At 54.7% G+C, this 17,294-nt stretch overlaps 2 protein-coding genes across 14 annotated transcripts; one reads left to right on the top strand and one right to left on the bottom strand.

Moving 5' to 3' along the window:
* Positions 1–4,032: 4,032 nt before the first annotated feature.
* TNK1 (tyrosine kinase non receptor 1) lies at positions 4,033–11,223 on the top strand. Of its 7 annotated transcripts, none has more exons than XM_033091336.1 (12): positions 4,033–4,051; positions 5,946–6,110; positions 6,268–6,338; positions 6,519–6,710; positions 6,845–7,000; positions 7,120–7,403; positions 7,644–7,917; positions 9,132–9,226; positions 9,569–9,727; positions 9,974–10,056; positions 10,423–10,721; positions 10,811–11,223. In XM_033091336.1, the coding sequence occupies exons 2-12, from the start codon at positions 5,948–5,950 to the stop codon at positions 11,102–11,104; spliced, it is 2,070 nt and encodes a 689-aa protein (XP_032947227.1). In that variant the 5' UTR covers positions 4,033–4,051; positions 5,946–5,947; the 3' UTR covers positions 11,105–11,223. The 7 variants fall into 7 exon arrangements, with proteins under 7 accessions (XP_032947227.1, XP_032947225.1, XP_032947229.1 ...); XM_033091334.1 differs by lacking the exon at positions 4,033–4,051 and adding an exon at positions 4,179–4,209; XM_033091338.1 differs by lacking the exon at positions 4,033–4,051 and adding an exon at positions 4,225–4,438 and having other exon boundaries at positions 5,899–6,110.
* Positions 11,224–11,378: 155 nt separating this feature from the next.
* Positions 11,379–16,900, bottom strand: PLSCR3 (phospholipid scramblase 3). 7 transcript variants are annotated; one of them, XM_033091343.1, is made up of 8 exons: positions 16,617–16,900; positions 16,056–16,237; positions 15,552–15,787; positions 15,415–15,457; positions 15,091–15,311; positions 14,672–14,833; positions 12,671–12,832; positions 11,379–12,469 (listed from the first exon to the last, which is right to left on the bottom strand). In XM_033091343.1, the coding sequence occupies exons 2-8, from the start codon at positions 16,060–16,062 to the stop codon at positions 12,413–12,415; spliced, it is 888 nt and encodes a 295-aa protein (XP_032947234.1). In that variant the 5' UTR covers positions 16,063–16,237; positions 16,617–16,900; the 3' UTR covers positions 11,379–12,412. The 7 variants fall into 7 exon arrangements, with proteins under 7 accessions (XP_032947234.1, XP_032947233.1, XP_032947232.1 ...); XM_033091342.1 differs by having other exon boundaries at positions 16,056–16,233; XM_033091341.1 differs by lacking the exon at positions 16,617–16,900 and adding an exon at positions 16,446–16,513 and having other exon boundaries at positions 16,056–16,233.
* Positions 16,901–17,294: the final 394 nt, after the last annotated feature.

The following is a 17,294-nucleotide window of genomic DNA, read 5'->3' as shown; positions in this document are numbered from 1 at the left end:
CCACACTGTCTTTTATGACCTAGCGCGGAAGTCACACACCATCCTTTTCATAATATCTCACTGATCACACAGATCAGTGCCATTCGTCGTGAGAAGGCGCTACACAACAGTGTGAATGTCAGAAGGGGAGGTTCGTTAGCAGCTATTTTGGAGACTGGCTACCACACACACAGTCACTTAATTCTCCAATAACCCCATAAAGTAGATACTCCTAATAGGCTTACCTTGAAGATGAGGAAACACAGAGGCACAGAAACATGGAGTAACTTGCTCAGATTCACGGGATGGTAAGTGGTAAAGCTGGGATTCAAATTCAAGCAGTCAGGCTCCAGAGGTGAGGTGTAAGCTGCCGTGCTACAAAGGCCCTCAGCTCCACTGTAAGTCTGAAGGAGTACGGTAGATATGAGTGCTTCCACTTGGAAAAGCAAACCAGCAGATACATACAAGGTATGGGCTCGTAACTCTGAAAACTAGCAAGGCAAATGCAAATTGAGAAAGGATGGGACCTCAGGGTCCTGGGAGATGGAGATGGGGTGATGGAACAGGAGGGTCTTACCCCAGGGTCTGGGAAGAGCCCACCATGTGGGGTCAGGGAGTACCAAATGAGGAGGGAAGCAGAAATTTGTTCACCAGGAGAATGCTTGTGGATTAGGTTTGGAAACTCCTGTCCCCATTGCTCCCAGAAAAGGAGCTCTTGATGTCAAAAAACTTTTGCTTCACCCTACCCAGGTTAATGACTCTGTCTCATCCATTTGTTCCACAAAAGTTACTGAGCACTTATCACACGAGCCAGGCACTAGATTGGGCATGGGGAAAACAGCAATGCCCAGGCAGAATGAAGTCCTTTTCTATCTTGAGCTTGGAGTCTAGCAGAGGTGACAGACAAGTCACTGACAAATCCTCCCAGAGCAATGAGTGCAATGATGGGAAAGCACAGGGATCTTAAAGTGGAGGGGATGAGACTGGACCAGTTAGGGATGGGCTTCTGGCACTTAGCAGGCCGGAGTGGGAGAAGGCTGGGAAGACTCTTCCAAGCAGAAGGAAGGGGATAGCCATGCAAAGGCTCAGGAGAGAGAGAGAGACAGAGAGACAGAGAGACAGCGAGAGAGAGAGAGAGAAAGAGAGAGAGAGAGAGAGAGAGAGAGAGAGGAAGCTAGAACTCTGAAGTGCTTTTCTCTGTTGAGATGTTGACATGGGTGAGGTAGAAGGAAAAGAGCGCCGAGATCTCAAAGATCAGAGCAGAAAAGGAGATGCTAAAGGGGCACTAATGTGGTTCCCAAAAGGAGCAGAGCGGTTTCTGCACAGGGATGCCCCCTCACCCCCCGCCAGCCAAACCCAAGGCAGGGGCAGGGGAGGCCACCTAGGTGCCTGCTCTGCTTATCCTCCTGGTTCTCTGCCATGTGGGGAAAGACTTGGCCCCAGAGGTGTGAATGTGCTCATCCTTCTCGGATGCAGAGCCTGTAGGGCAGGGCAGAGGTTGGAGAAAGGCAGATAGAGGGGGCAGTGCCTGATCTGGCCCCCAGGTTTAAGTGTTAGCAGGAGGCCCCATCTCAGCCTGGGGGAGGTGCTCCCTGAGGGTGGTCAGGCTGTGCGCCCCCATATCTCACTTTCCCTTATGGGCAAAGAGGGGATGAGAGGAGCTTAACTCCAAAAGTAAGAAATGAATACGGAGAAGGGGAGGAATAAAGAGGCCTCTGATTCCCTGGTTTTTTTCCAAGCCAAAGACAAAGGTGGGGGCTGAGCCTCCACTTCTGGCTTTCTGCTGGAACACAGAGGACCTAGGCCAGGCATCCAATCAATAGTGCTCCATCATCAGCCTCCTCTCCATCTCGTAGCCAAGGCCTACGCAGGGCCAGGCTGTCTCCCCTGAACCAATGGTAAGAATCTCTTCCATGAGCTCCCTGCTTCTTTTTTCTCACTTTTTCCTATAGCAGGCTGGTTCTGTCACTCCCCTGTTTGAAGCTCTTACCCAGAGCCATCGGGTAAAGCCCAAGCTCCTGACCGGGTTCTGCAAGGTCCTATAAAATGAATTCCACCAGGGCAGGTATAGTGTCTGCTTGTTTACCAGGGTCCTCAGAACCTGGCACAGTGAAAGCTTGCTGGAAGGATAAATTGATGCCTAGTCTGGCTACTGCCAATCTCTCTGGCTGTATCTGCCCATATGTGCTACGCTCCCCATGTGCTCTACACTCGTGTTCAAGACCTCTGGTGCACCTAGATCTGTGAGGACACTAGACATTCAGAGGAAAACCAGATTTAACATGCTCTTCCCTGAAGAAACTTATGGAGCTATCATGGTTTTCATCAAGAAATTGGGCAACACCAAGATGAATCTCAAAAATGTGTGGAGTGAAAGAAGCTAAAAATGTAAATAATATACACTCTGTGTGACTCCATGCATCAGAAAGTCAAGAGCAGTCAAAATGATCTATGGGTTTTAGAAATCAGAATAGTAGTTGCCTCTGGGGAATGGGATTGTTTGTAAATGGGCACAAGGTAACTTTTTGGGATTGTACAGATGTCCTGGATCATTATCTGCATTAATAGATGTCTACATTTCTTGAAATACTTTGAGCTGTACAGTTAAATCTGTGCATGTTACTGAATATAAGTTATACCTCAATAACACACTGTCAGTATAGAAAGAAATGTTCCTATGAACATAACAATGACAAAAAAAACACAAACCCCGCAGTGTATGATTAAAAAGCACACAACCAAGGAGAGAATTGTGGACCTGGAAGATAGAACTGAAGAGATTACCTAGATTGCATCATGGAGACACAAAGAATGGAAAATATGGAAAAGAAGTTAAAAGACATGGAGGACAGAATGAAAAGGTCTTCTAATCAGAGCCCCCAATGAAGAAAACACAAAGAATGGAGGAAAAAGAATATTTGAAGAGATACTGGCTAAAAATTTTCCAAAACTGATGAAAGATGCAAATTCATAGGCACAGGAAATAAAACATACTGAGCAGAATAAAGAGAAAGGAATCCATCCTAGATACTTTGTAGTAGAACTACAAAACACAAAGGATATCCTAAAAGCATATCACCTACAAAGACAGATCACCTACCAAGAAATGACAATTAGACTAAGCATACTTCAAAATATGCAGTGCACGTATTATATGCCTACACTGTCCCAGGTACTGAGAACGCAATCGGAACAAGACAGACTCAGCCCCTATCCTGCAGAGCCCATAGTATACCAGGCACAACAGATGCAGAGAGAGCAATTACTGTGTGATGAACAGTCTTGGTTGGAGGGCAAAAGAACTGCCAAGAAAATCATACAGGTAGAACTGTGAACTATTAAGATTTTCCCATCAATGCTGGAAGATCCCATGTGTTTACCAAGGTGGGTGGGCTTTTCTCTCCAAGGGACTCTGGGAACAGCAACGGCTATGTTCACTCATCCTTCCTTAGGACAGAAGGAGACAGTCCAGATGTTCTAAGACTGGTGGCTTCTTCCCTAGGACCCCTGAGGGAAAGGGAGAGGGCATGGTCCTCCTCAAAGCCTTCATCAAGGTCCTGGCCGGTGTCCCTGCAGCCATAGGCCAAGTAGCAGCATACAGGGCCCTGGGGTCAGCAGCGGGTACACTGAGAGAGGAGGGTTATGCCAGTATAAAGCCATAAAGTGCCAGGGCTGGGGAGGGGCGCCCTGAAGCCTGGAGTGCTGCCTGTGATCACCAAGATCAGGTACCAAGCTGGGACGGGGCTGAGGAGCCACGCAGAAGCTCTGACCCCCACCTCTAATACACACACGCAAGACCTCTCACGTGTTCCACGCTGGGGAGCTCCCCAAAAGGTCCTGGAAGTTCAGAGCTGAGAAAAGACAATGGCTTCAATCTTGGGCTCTGTCCAGGCTGGGGGCTGACTTTCTGCACCACCAACACCTCTCTGCCCTTGTTCCATTCCAAAACACCCTGCAGGCAGGCCTTCCTCCAGTAGAGTGTTAGGAAGTTGTCTCTCTACCACGTAGGGGGCAGGGACTATGTCCTGTTCAGCCTTATCTTCCCAGCGCCCGGGCAGGTTAGCTCTATCAGGTAATTATTCATTGGGGGGAGGGGTTCTGGTGAGGGGTGAAGAATTTGGCAGGAGGGAGTGTGGGGAACAGATCACAGTAGCGGAAGTCTGGGTAGGGGTGAAAAGTTCTTTGGAGAAGGCTGGAAAGACGGTGAGAAAGTGGAGAGAGGGTGTGGAGGTAGGCGAGCAAAGGACAGCGGAAGGGAAGTTGCTCAGGGTCTGAGGGAGGGGCCCACCAACCGCCCTCGCAGCCCTCACCTGGTCCCATTAGCGGACTGGGGGCGAGGCGCTGGCCAGCCCCGGGCACCTGCCAGGTCCCGCCCCCTGCGGCGTCGGGTCCCACCCTTCTTGGGATTTAGTCCTGGCAGTCCCGGCGGCCCCGTAGCTGCCGCTTCCGCCTTCGCCAGGTGAGGGTCCTGGGAAGCAGGGAAGCCCGGGGCTGGGGTTGGCGGGCCTGGCGGAGCAGCGGGCGCTGGGGTGCGTCCGCGGTGCTGAGCCTACCCACCTCCCTTCCGCTCCCCGGCCCTTCCTTCCCCGTCCCGTTCCTTCCCTTCCGCGGCCGCATTTCCTCCTGCCCCCGCTCTCTGGCTTTCCTCTTGTCATCTTGCAAGCGGTCCGGTCTCCCAGGGTCGTGGATTTTCTACTCCCCGCCTCCTGCTCGTGTCTAATTCCTAACCCACCTCCGGGTTCCCATCTGGGCCCAGCCTGGGGTCCTCTGTTTCCTCGGGGTTAACTAAGTGGGAGGGGCGGGGGAAGGAATACAGGTGTGTGTAAGGAAGAATTTGTGCAGGCAGCCAACACCCATAGCACCTAGAGCCTTGTTTTTTAAAGGTTGGTGGAGTTAGCTTAAGCTAAGGTTGACGGAGTGACTCAGGTGAGTAGGCAGGGCTGTGTACTGGAGCCTGAGCTCAGGTGGTTGTGGAAGGGACTGTGCACCTGGCAGCCTAGGTGGCTCTGAAGGCACTACCTGAGCTTAGATCACAAATGCCGGATATGATTTCAAATGTTGTTGCTTTATGTATAGAAGAGGCAATGACCCGAATGACTGGTCTGAGGGGACAGTATGCCTGCAGAACTCAGGTACAAGTGGACACGGTACCTTATGTCTTGTGTGTTGTGTGTGTTGATGTGGACCTTGGTGTCTCAGATGTGTGGGGTGGTGTATCTTGAAGGCAGTGAATTGCCCTGTCTCAAGTACATGTTTGAGAGGCTGGTATGTGGCAGTAAGACTGGGTGTTTTATGGCAACATACTGGAACATCGCAGATGTGAGAAGACACTTATCTGGGTGTCTCAGGCATCTTTTGCAGCATATCTGGAGGTCTCATTGGGTGTGTGTGTGTGTGTTTCAGTGTATCTGGGTGTGGGAGGCAGTGTGCCTTCATGTGTGTGCACACACGTGTATGTGTACCTGCATGTCTGAGGTGTGATGTGGTGAGTATATCTGGGCATCTCTGGTGTGGATATGGTAGGTCAAAATGTCTCATGTGTATATAGGTATCTCAGGTGTATATGAGTGAGTGTGCAGTGTCTGTAGTGCAGACCGCAGGTGTGAAAGGACAGTGTCTCTGGGTGTCCTTGTCCTAGGGGTACAGGGGCACTGTGCCATAGTATCTCAAGAGTGAGCAGGGCAACATACCTGTAGTCCGCAGTGCTCAAATCTCAGGTGTGAGGAGGGCAGGTTTCTCAGTGGTGAGGCGGGTAGAGGACCTCAGTCTCAGGTATGAAGAGTCTTCTTCCTGGGGTTTGTGTGTGTGAGTGGCAGGATACCTGGCTGACTCTGATGTGTCCCTCCTTCTTTACCTGAGTGTTTCTGATGGGTTGAGGGTGGAGCTGGTGACCATGACTCTGGTGTCTGAATGTCTCAGGTGCCATCCCTGGGAGAGTGTGCCATCCCTAGGAGTTCCTTTCCCAGATATGCTCCCAGAGGCGGGCTCCCTGTGGCTGCTGAGGCTACTCCGGGACATCCAGCTGGCCCAGTTTTACCGACCCATCCTTGAGGAGCTGAATGTTACTCGGCCGGAGCATTTCGACTTTGTAAGACCTGAGGACCTGGACAGCATTGGCATGGGCCGGCCTGGTGAGGGACCCTTGCCCTGAGGTCCTACCTAGTCTTTCCTTCCTTAATCTGTTAGTTGCTACCTGCACCCCCGCCCCCCCCCCATAGCCCTCTTCTTGCTTGTAAATCCCTTGCATCACACCCCGACTAGCCCAGCCCTTATTCTGGTTTCCCCCAGCCCAGCGCAGACTGGCTGAAGCTCTGAAGAGGCACTGTTCCAGGCACAAGCCTAAGAACTGGGTCTACAAGGTCTGTGTTTTGGGGTGAGGGTAGAGGCTTAAGGGGCCAGCTTAGGCTTAGACTACAAGGTCTGTGTTTTGGGGTGGGGGTAGAGGCTTAAAGGGCCAGCTTAGGCTCGGAAATGGGGTGGGCTGAGTGGCAGGGAGGGGTATACAGGGCTCTGTACACCTGATTTCCCATCTGTTTCAGATCCTTGGGGGGTTTGCCCCTGAGCAGAAGGAGACCACACCACCCTCAGACAGCCTTCCATCCCTCCGTGAGCCAGAGGGGGGACTCAAGTGTCTGATTCCAGATGGTGCTGTGTGCAGAGGGGAGCTGCTGGGCTCTGGCTGCTTTGGTGTGGTGCACCGAGGGGTGTGGACACTGCCCAGCGGCCAGAGTGTGAGTATGGAGGGAGCCTACTTCATTCTGGGTACCTGGGTCGGCTGACCCCTCTGTTCTGCTGCTCTCTCTGCTCTGGCCCTGGCGTAGTTGTCCCCTAGGGTGCCTGATTGTGGCTCCCCGCTCAACCCCAGGTCCCAGTGGCTGTCAAGTCCCTCCGGGTGGCTCCTGAAGGCCCCGTGGGCACAGAGCTGGGGGACTTCCTGCGAGAGGTGTCCATCATGATGAACTTGGAGCACCCACACTTGCTTCGTCTGCACGGACTTGTACTGGGCCAGCCTCTGCAGATGGTGAGCAAACCCGCACTCTGATTCCCAGGAAAGCCGCGGGGCTTAAGTGCGACAGGAGAGTGGGAGGCCAGCGTCCTGTGGGGCCAGACAACAGCTCACGCAGCGCTGTTCTCCCGCAGGTGATGGAGCTGGCGCCGCTGGGCTCCCTGCACGCGCGCCTGACAGCTCCGGCCCCAACACCCCCGCTGCCCGTGGCCTTGCTCTGCCTCTTCCTGAAGCAGTTGGCGGGGGCCATGGCGTACCTCGGGGCCCGCGGGCTAGTGCACCGGGACCTCGCTACGCGCAACCTATTGCTGGTGTCACCGCGCATGATCAAGGTCGCCGACTTCGGGCTGGTGCGGCCACTGGGCGGTGCCCGGGGCCGCTATGTCATGGGCGGGCCCCGCCCCATCCCCTATGCCTGGTGAGGGGCAGCCCGTGGGGGGTTGGTCTCGGATCTGCTGGAGGAGGGCAGTACCTAGCAAAAGGGGAGTGCGGAGGGAACTGGTCTTAAGAGGGAGGCTGGGCCCAAAGGAGTCGGCCAGTTTGGAAGGGCTTGGAAAGGAGGACTTTTGAGGACGATGGGAGCACAGGGGCCACGCTCAGTGGTCGGTGGAAGCTCCGAGGGGCACAGATCCAGCCCCCTTCAGCATCACTTCCGCAGGTGTGCTCCAGAAAGCCTGCGCCAGGGGACCTTCTCTTCTGCCTCAGACGTGTGGATGTTTGGGGTGACGCTGTGGGAGATGTTCTCTAGGGGCGAGGAGCCCTGGGCGGGCGTCCCGCCATACCTCATCCTGCAGCGGCTAGAGAAGGACCAGGCCCGGCTGCCTAGGCCTCCTCTCTGCTCCAGGGCCCTCTACACCCTCGCCTTGCGCTGCTGGGCTCCCCACCCTGCTGACCGCCCTAGCTTCTCCTACCTGGAAGGGCTGCTCCAAGAGGTGGGAACCCTTGCCTCCCCAGGTATACTCAGTCCTCCTTCCCTCCGTTCTCTCTCCCGGGTTCCATGCACAAGACTAACAAATACTTCTGGGCTGGGTGGGGTCTGTGACCACTCTGAACAGAACAGGTTCAGTCCATAACTTAGGGTGCTAAGAACCCTGGCGAGGCAGTTTGGGGCTACATAGATGCAGGCTGAAGGGCTGGGGCTAGGGTTGGGCCAGAGAAGGGGGAGCACAAAGCAGAGAGCTGTAAGTTGCTGTGGGTGTTTGGCACACAGAGGAAAGGTTCAGCGTGGGAGGGGGAAGTACAAGCAACTAAGGCAGTGGAAGTGTGCAGGGGCTGCCCCACGGAGGGATGTGTAAGGCCTGATTAATAACCAGAGCTAACATATAGAGCACTTGATCTGTTAAGATACTGTACTAAGTTACGTGTGTCCTTACGCATGTTCACTCACTGAATCCTCACAACAAGCTAATGAGGTCATTGTTATCCCGATTTTACAGATGGGGCAGTTAAGGCACTGACAGTTTTAAGTGACTTGCCTAAAGTCACACATAAGTGGAGGAGTTGGGATCTGAACCAGTCAATCTGACTTCAGAGCTATTCCCTAAATCACGATAATCTACTGTTAAAGGAGTTTAGTCTTTACTCTGAGGGCACCTGGGAGCCATGGAAAAGTTTTGATTAGGGAAGTTACAAGCCAACTTTACATATCGTATCATTCTGGCTTGGTGCAGGAATGGATTAGAGGGATGATACTGAAGATGGGAAGACCAGGGAGGCGACAATGGCTGTGAAGCAGAAGTGAGATGAAGAGGTCTGGATGAGGGTTGAGACAGTGGGGCTGGAGAGAATGGAAAATTTCCAGAGGTGCGTGGTAGGTAGATGTGATAGGCCTGAGTGTGGAGTAAAAGCAATAGACAGGATGACGCGCCCCTTGTTCTCTCTAGGTAGAGACAGGACCCCCGCCCCGTTGTTGCTTCCTCACCTCTGGGCTATGTCCAGCTTGGCATGGAATCTATGTCTGCCTCCCCCATTGGCCTACACTTGGGGGACAGGGGCAGTCCCATCCTGGGCCCAAGACAGAGTACACACTTGATAAGGGTTTGACTGGTGGGTGCATAAACAGAGAAGAGTGCTTTCTTCCCTGCTCCCATGATATTCTTCTGACTCAGGCCACAAGCCCAGCCGCACTTTCCTCCTGTCTCTATAGGCCTGGCCTCCTGAGGGGCGTTGTGTGAGGGAAGTCACAGAGCCAGGTGCTTTGAAAATGGAGCCTGGTGATCTCATCACTATCATCGAGAGCAGGTGAGAACCTCATGTCTCCTACACATCCCCAGTAGGAGGACTCCCTCCCGACCTTCCTGACCGGGACCGTTTGCTGCTTTTCCCCAGCTCCTTGAACCCTGACCCTCGGCTTCATTTCCTCCTCTCCTCACCGGACCCTGAGAGCTCCACCACAGTCCTGGCTTCCCCACTGGGGCCACCATGGGCCCATAGAGCCCTTTTGTAGTAGAGAGAAAAAGACTTTCCTTTCTCCAGGCAGATATAGCTCCATGGCACACAGCTTGTGAGCTGAGTGCAACAGGAGTCCAGCCCCCACTCCTGTCTTGCTCACATCTCATTCACCAGTGCCTCTTCCCACCCCAGCTCCACAACCTGGAAGGGCCAGAATGGTCGCACATTCAAAGTGGGCACCTTCCCAGCCTCCGCAGTGACACTGGAAGATTTGAGGGCCTCGCCAACCACCCGTCCAACCCACAGAGGCTCCCCTGCCCAGGGAGAACAACGCCGGGGAAGCATAGATGGGTGAGGATCTGAAAGAGTCAGGGACAGAGCTGGGCTGGGGGAACCAACTAAGTTCAACAACTGTTCTGGAAAGGAAGCTTGAGGAGGGGCCAGGGTGAAGCTGGAAGGGAGGCTAGACTTGCCTTCCAGCGGGAGCTTCCACTCTGGGTCTCAGTCCGCCCCAGAGCCCCAGAGATTCTTTGGGAGGGAACACTGATATGTTGGGTGGGGCTGGGGTGGAGATTGAACTGGTTCACTCTCCAACAGGGACAGAGCAAAGGCAAAGCTTCGGGAGCTGCCTCCAGCACGGGGTCAGAGAAGGAACGCTGTCCCCCTGCAGAGGATAAAAGGTGGGTGTGGTTGAGGGCAGGGCTCTGAGGGTCTGTAAGGAGTTCAAGAACAACCCTCCAGTTGTGCTCCCTGCTCTAACTCCATGCCTGTGCTCAGGATTTCCCCACAGATGATTTCCTTTCCCCGTGTCATTCTGCCTGTTGATATCCCAGCTGTACTTCCCTGTGAACACTGTCTCCCCACTGCAGACCCTGCACTCTCAGTTCTTTGGGTCCTCATTGCCTAGGCCTAGGTGTCCTGCACACCTGTCTTATTGTCCCACTTAACACAAGGACAACCTGAGGACAGCACAGATAGAGAACAGGAAAAACACAGGGTCCAGCATCTAGGCTTCCTCTCAAGTTGTTTCTTTCTCAATCGTGCAGGCATTTCCAAGAGTCTGGAATCCATTCTATCCCTGGGCCCCCACCCCACAGGCGGTGGTTCAAGCCCCCCGGAACTTCGACATGCCAGAGCTGTGCGCCAGGGACCTCCAGGCCAGCGACCCTGCCCTCCCTTTGCCTCCAGCTCTTCTCAGCCCAGCCAGTCACCCAGAGAGTGGCCTCCTGGGCCCAAAAGAGAACCCCAGCAAAATCACCCCATGGGAACGCCTGGAGCCAGCAAAGCCACCATCCCCTCTGGAGGCCTCTTGTCTGACTCTGAGTTTCAGAGGAGGGTTATGGAGGTGAGGTCTCCCTGAAGTGGCTTGGTGTCCAGAGGAGCTACAGGCTGGAGGCTGGGGTAGGAACCTAAGTGAGGCTTTGTCCCCTGCAGGTGGAGCTAAGAGTGCATGGAGTCACCCACCAGGAGTGCCAGGTGGCACTAAGAGCCACTGGGGGAGATGTGGTTTCTGCCATACGGAACCTCAAGGTAAAGCCAGAGCCTTCTCTTGGGTTCCTACCTCTCCAGCCCCTGCTCTGTGGGAATCAGCTGCCCTCCCTTCTGCTTCCACAGGTGGACCAGCTCTTCTACTTGAGTAGCCGGTCCAGAACTGACTGCCGGCGCATCTTGGAACATTACCAGTGGGACCTCTCAGCAGCCAGTCGCTATGTCCTGGCCCGGCCCTAAGCTCTGCTCCTTTGGGCGTAGACACCAGCATGCACCAAGGGCCTGACCATGCGGGACCAAGCAGAACCAGAGCAAGGTCCTGACAGGCAGACTTTCCCACCTGAGGAGAGCCTGCTATTGGCAAGTACAGGAAGAGCCCAAGGTCAGGCACAGATGAGTGTTTCCTCCTACTCTGCCCCTTGGCCTCTGAGGGCTCAAGCTCCCTTGGCGGGGTCATAGAAGGATATAGTCCACTCTGCCCACTTTTCCAACCAAGAGGAGGACTTGGAGGAACAGGGTTGCTATACTTCATACCCAATGGAAGCTTCTACTTCTACAGAAAACGATCAACTGGCCATACAGGAACAGACATCCTGAACTGCCATCAGCTACCACACTGGGCTTTGTGGGAGCAGCCATCTTGGATGATGGAAGCAGCCAAATTGGCTTGGGGCACATGGCCCAAACTGCCTTGGCTTGGGCCGGGGCCATCGTGGGTGATGAAAGTTGCTCTCTGGGATGCAAGGACACTTGATCCTGGCAGTATGGATTATTACACAGGCCAGCCCCCACCCAGCCCAGCTGTCATATTTCCCTTTGTTTCTTCCCACACCAACTCTTTCTTCTACCCTCTTCCATTACATACATCTTCCAATGTCCAAAAAGTTACAAAGTTTATATGAATATAACATACAAAGATGCAGCCTCCTTTGTAGGGACAGGGAAGGGAGGAGTGGTTAAGTAAGGCACAGGAAGCTGCAGCAAGCACCGGCTGTGGGCAGGGCCCGAGGGGGAAAGAAAGTTGGCACTGGGGTCTAGGCCCTAGAGCTGTTGGTGGGAAAGTGGGGATCCCTCCGAGTGCCATGGTCTGAGGTTGAACTAATTGGCCAAGCTGATGCAGGGAAGGGTGGCCATATCTACCATCTTTGGTGCTGCTTACCCTTCCCCACTCCAGCTCTATTGTAAAACCCCAGAGCCCTGGATTCCAAAAGCCTCATTCAGAGTAGAGGCCCTGGAACAGGGTGGGAGGAAGTGAGTAGGGAAAGTTTGAAAGCCAATATGCCTGTGTGCTGAGGGACTGCTGGAGGCAGTGGTGCAAGGTAGCAGGGGAAGGGCTCTCATACATACCCTTTTGTGTGGCCGCAGGTGAAGGTGGACAGGGGAGTAGGGAGGGGATGGGGCACCATAGCCCCCAGCCTCAGGCACCCCTGTCTGTCCCCTGCAGTGTACATGGGGGAAAGGGGCTGCCTCTGAGAAGGGGCCAGGCCAGCGCAGGTGACCATCTTGAATTCTGTTTGAGGTGATGGTCTCCTCACCCTGAGGCAGTCTCTAACTGGTGATGGCAGAGGGCCCAGCACCTCCTCGCTTCTCGAAGAACATGTAGTCCTGAGGGGAGGGCACTGTCAGCAGGAGATCTGGCTGGGCCAGACTGGAACTGCAACCCCCCATAAAGTCTGTCCCTAAGCCTCTCCTAGCAGAAGGAACTGGAACCCCCCCCCCCATAAAATCTGTCCCTCACCCTCTCCTCACAGGAGGCCCGGAAGTGCATAAAGCCTCCAGGGAGATCAGGAGACACAGCCAACTCACAATGAGGAATGTGGCTCCCAGCAGTACAGCCTTCACCTTCACGTCCAGGTCCACTGGGAACTGCAAGCCGAAGTCGTCCGCATCCGTGAGGGCTTCTCGGAGCAGCCCCCCCCACTGCTTGCTGATGCGGCCCACACTGCGGGACTCATCAGGAGTCTTCACCTGTCAGGGGGGAGAGAGGAAGAAAGGATCCAACTAGGATGGGTGCAACTGCTCTCCCCTGTCTCCTACCTCAGTGTCCAGCACCATGCATGAACCATGCAGGCTTTACACTTACCGTGCTTCCCGGAAAATAAGACCTAGCCGGACCATCAGCTGTAATGCGTCTTTTGGAGCAAAAATTAATGAGACCCGGTTTTATATTGTATGAGACCCGGTCTTATATTAAAACGAGACCGGGTCTTATATTAATTTTTGCTCCATCAGCATTAGAGCTGATGGTCTGGCTAGGTCTTATTTTCGGGGAAGCACGGTAATGAATCTTCCCAACAGCCTTGGGTTTCCATGTGACTGACTTCTGGGGAAACTCAGTCACCTTAGGTCACACTGAGTATATAGCAAAAGTCAGACTTAACATCTGTTGCTCTTGAAGGGCCATACACAACTGAATATCAATGGTGGGAAAAATAGAAGCATGATATCATCCATTCTCCTTAGTGTATGGCTGGTTGCTAGGTTTGTTTTGGTTACCAAAGTCCTTGTCACCCACATTTGGTGTAGCTTGTGCCCTGCACAAAGTAGCTTGGCCAAGAGGGCAAAGGAGGCTGCTAAAATCCTGGCTGTACTCCACCAGCCAACCAGGCTCCTAGAAGATTGCCCAAAGGGGTACCCCTCCTCTGCAAAGTAGGGAGGGCCCTGTCTAGCACTGCATGGAAGCCTCAGCTAGAGGGGAGCCTTTACTGGGGGGAGAGGGCAGCAGTAAGTAGCCTCTGAGGACCACGATTTCCACTGGCGTCTCTGGGCCCAGCAGCAACAGGCCCTGCCAATCTAGGTGGTAATTCACAGTGATTCCCTGGTTCTTTTTCTATGCTAATTCTCTAGTGGCTAAACTAACATGATTTCCTTCTCTGCCCTTCCCATCCCCTTCCCCCACTGTCCTACAGTTCTGGGGCATTTCCTAAAAACCAGTCTGAAGTTGGGCAGGGCCTCTCCCAGTCAGCTCTCCCAGTCCCAAAAGTACAGCCCCAAATATGGACAATTCATAATTATGTAAAAGGGAGACTAGCCCCATGAAAACCCCAAAGTCTACACCTTCCCATCCAGAAGTCACCAAGTTATCTCTCTCAACCAGTTCCCATCACAGAACCTCCCCCCAGCTACTAAGGTGGCTCAATTTTTAAAAGTAACCTTAGGTAGGAGACCTCATCAGATATCTTGGCAAGTCTGGATTATACCCATTATTTCTCCCTTATCTGCACTGGTAATTATCCCTTAAAAGAATTCAAAGTGACTGTCTTCTAGAAACAAAGGTGTTTCCCAGGCCTCACCTTGAAATTGTCACCACTTGGGTTCTCCAGGCTCCAGTTTGGTGACAGGAATGCATGGTGAAAAAGATATCACCTGGATTCCAGGTTGGAGGGGCCATTTGGACTTCTAGGTTGGCAGGGCAAGCCACAGGATATTAACAAGTCAAATTCGTGCTTGCTCCAAGTCCTAAACTCACAAACTCATGCACAGCAGCCATAGATCCAGCCCATGGCAGATGAAATAATCCTTCACCCTAAATCCAGCCTGGCCTTAGATTTTTACCTCCTCAACATAGTTTGCAGGTAAAAATTAGCATTGGTCCTCAAAATGAAACCCTCTTTGTCATGCTTTTATAAGGCCACGGAGCCATTCTATTTCTGAATGGAGGACCCGAACACTGGAAATGTGGTAGGGGTCACAGTGGATTTGGATTGATGAGTTCTGGGTTTTGACCTTAGTATTAGCCGTCCTGCCTCATGGAAACTGCCATTTTGGTTTATAAAGGTCCCAGGAATCGCTCCTTATTCCTGATACCTCGAAGTTGGTGTCTGTGCCACAGCCACAGGTCCAGCAGGGCCCCACCACTCGCAGGACCGTATGGCGATCAGCGTCCTGGATGGAGAACTTAGGGAGGAAAGGATGCCAGGTCTGTAGCACATGGCCAATGGTGGTGCCGGGTGGAGCTTGTACTTCCATCTGGAGTGGGAAGCAGATAGGGTCACTGCTGAGCCAAGGCACCCTGACCCAAGCTCTCACCGCTACAGTTCTATCATCTGTCCCCCCTCACAAGACCTCCCATCCCTTTCACTAGACCCCCGTCATCCCCCTCATTAGACCTCCAGTGCCACCTGTTCACTCCCACGCTTCATGCGGGGACTGCTCTGCTCCATCATTGGTCCTCCCCATTATAGCCTGCCCCTTACCCGAACTTTGACCCATCCCTCCCCGCCCACCTCCTGGAGGCCACAGGGGCAGCAGCTGCAGCCACAGTGGAGGGGACGGAGCAGGCGCAGCACCTCTCGATCCCCGGGGTCCACCAGGCGGACACGCAGTGGCCGGCGGGCGCCACAGCACAGACGGGCACAGCAGTTGCTCTCCTCAGCTGCCTGACCCAAGGGCTGTCCAGCCCCAGAGCGCAGTTCATACCGGTTACTTGTCTCCCAGCCTAGGAGCACTGCCGAGGGGTGACACGCTGAGGCTCAGGTACCAGTACCTGCCCAAGAGACCACTATATCTGCCCCCCTCACGAGCCCCAACCTATTGGTCCTTCCACTCACTTTCCACTCGCTCAGCCTTCTGGTGAATCAAGATCTGATCAATCTGGAAAGAGAGTAGGAGCCACGCCCACCTCAGCTGGCCGGCTTGCAAGCCCTTGTCCCCTTCCCGTCACTCCTCCCTCCCCCTTCCCATTCACCTGCACCAGGAATTCCAGGCCAGAAGGCACCCCAGGCAATGGCAAAAAAGGGGCAGCAGGGCCCGGGGCAGCGGGGCCGGGTGAAGGGAAGAGAGTGAAGCCGGGCGCAGGGGCAGGCACGTGGGCAGGCACTGGCGCCTGCCCGGGCCCAGGATGCTGCGCAGGGTCCGGGTACCCAGCGGTCACAGGGTAGGGAGGTGGGGGAGAAGGGGCGTAGCCTTTGGGGGGCAAGTAACCTGTGGAGGGACAGGGACGTAGATTAGAAAGGGTTTCACGGCCTCATCCCTTTACCTCTTAGCCCACAGGCAACCGCGAGGCTGCGGGGAAAATGTGATGGGAAGAGATTGAGAAAGATGGGGCGGGGGAGCAGGGCGGTGGCTGCCTGGGAGGAAGGGAGGGGCCCCACCCAGCCAGTCCGAGCACATTCCCGGAGGATGCATTCGACACCCAGCTCCCAAGTCCGTGGGGGGGATAACGGAGACCCTCGGCCTTGCTCCCACTTACCTGCCATGGGAAAGGGGCGCGAGTCCGCGGGATGTCGGTGTCCGGGAAGCTTAGTTCTAAAAGTGGAGGCAAGCTCGGAGACAGCCAGACAGACACAGAGACAGACACAAAGACGGACAGGCAAACGCGGAGAGGCAGCTGCGCCCGGCGCCGGCCCAGGGTCTCTTGGGCGGCGCCTCTGACTCGGGGAGAAACCGAAAGTGTCAGCGGGCGGGGCGAAGTACCTGGGACCCTGGATTCCCTCAGGGGCCCCAGAACCGCCCCCTCCCTTTGTTCTCCCATTTTCCGCGTAAGCGGCTGTTGGCAGACGGCAGGACAGATGGGCCCGCGGTCAGACCGACGGCCCGACCTCGACGGAGGTCTCCTGACCCCTCTGCGACCCCCGCTCACCTGAGGCCCTTAGAATAGTTGGGGTGCCCAGCACTCTCGAAGGCTCACAAGAGCTAGTGGAGGCGGGCCCAGGATCCGGCCCCGCCCCTCTACCGCCCAGGCCCCGCCCCTCCTGGCCTGGGCAGCGCGCCTGCGCAGAAAGGATGCTGGCTCTCCCGCTTGGCTACAGACCTTGCACTGCCGGCTCCTTAGCGTGGTCGACGTCCCCGCCTCTTCCGTTCGGCTGCAGAAAGCTTGAGAGGAAGTTCGCCCCGGGAGGGCAGCTGGCTGAGATCTAGCTCTGCGACCCCCCAGATCTGCAGGCGAAGGGTACTCAGTGCCGCTTGGTGGGTAGCGAGGGTAGCTAGTGCGGCGCAGGACCCCAGGCTCCTCCTCCCAAGGGCGGAACACCCTTCACACGCGCTCATGGGCTTGTAGGACAGGCGCCTGGCTCCCTCTCTACCTCCCTTGGGTTATCTCGCTCTCTCTTCTTGACGCTCTCTCTTCTTGACGCAACAATGACCCATACAGGTAGTACTTCCTTCAGGCGCGCCCAGCCTGGACAGGCTGCCAAATAGTGACGTTAGTGAGTGTGCGTGAGGTTAGGTACAGGGGGACCAGAGGAGGCAGCCCAGTCAGCAGGAAAGCGTTCCCCCAAAAGGACTCTCTTCTGAGTCCTGAGCAGAGGCCCCAGGTGTGAGGAAGTCCTCCTGTGCTTTGGCGGCCTATAAGCTGAGTGGCAAGAAACGACTTTAGAAAGGGAGGCCAGTTCACGGTCCCAGAAGGCCTACAGGAGCTAGGACTTGGCCCCAAGGGCAGCATGGAGCCCATTGAAAGATTTTAAGAGGAAGGGAGAAGGTCAAACTTGTG

The sequence above is a fragment of the Rhinolophus ferrumequinum genome, chromosome 21, assembly GCF_004115265.2.
Source record: "Rhinolophus ferrumequinum isolate MPI-CBG mRhiFer1 chromosome 21, mRhiFer1_v1.p, whole genome shotgun sequence".
In the NCBI taxonomy this organism is placed as follows: domain Eukaryota; kingdom Metazoa; phylum Chordata; class Mammalia; order Chiroptera; family Rhinolophidae; genus Rhinolophus; species Rhinolophus ferrumequinum.
The sequence above is the reverse complement of the archived record's forward strand: the minus strand, read 5'-3'. Positions and strand labels throughout refer to the sequence as shown.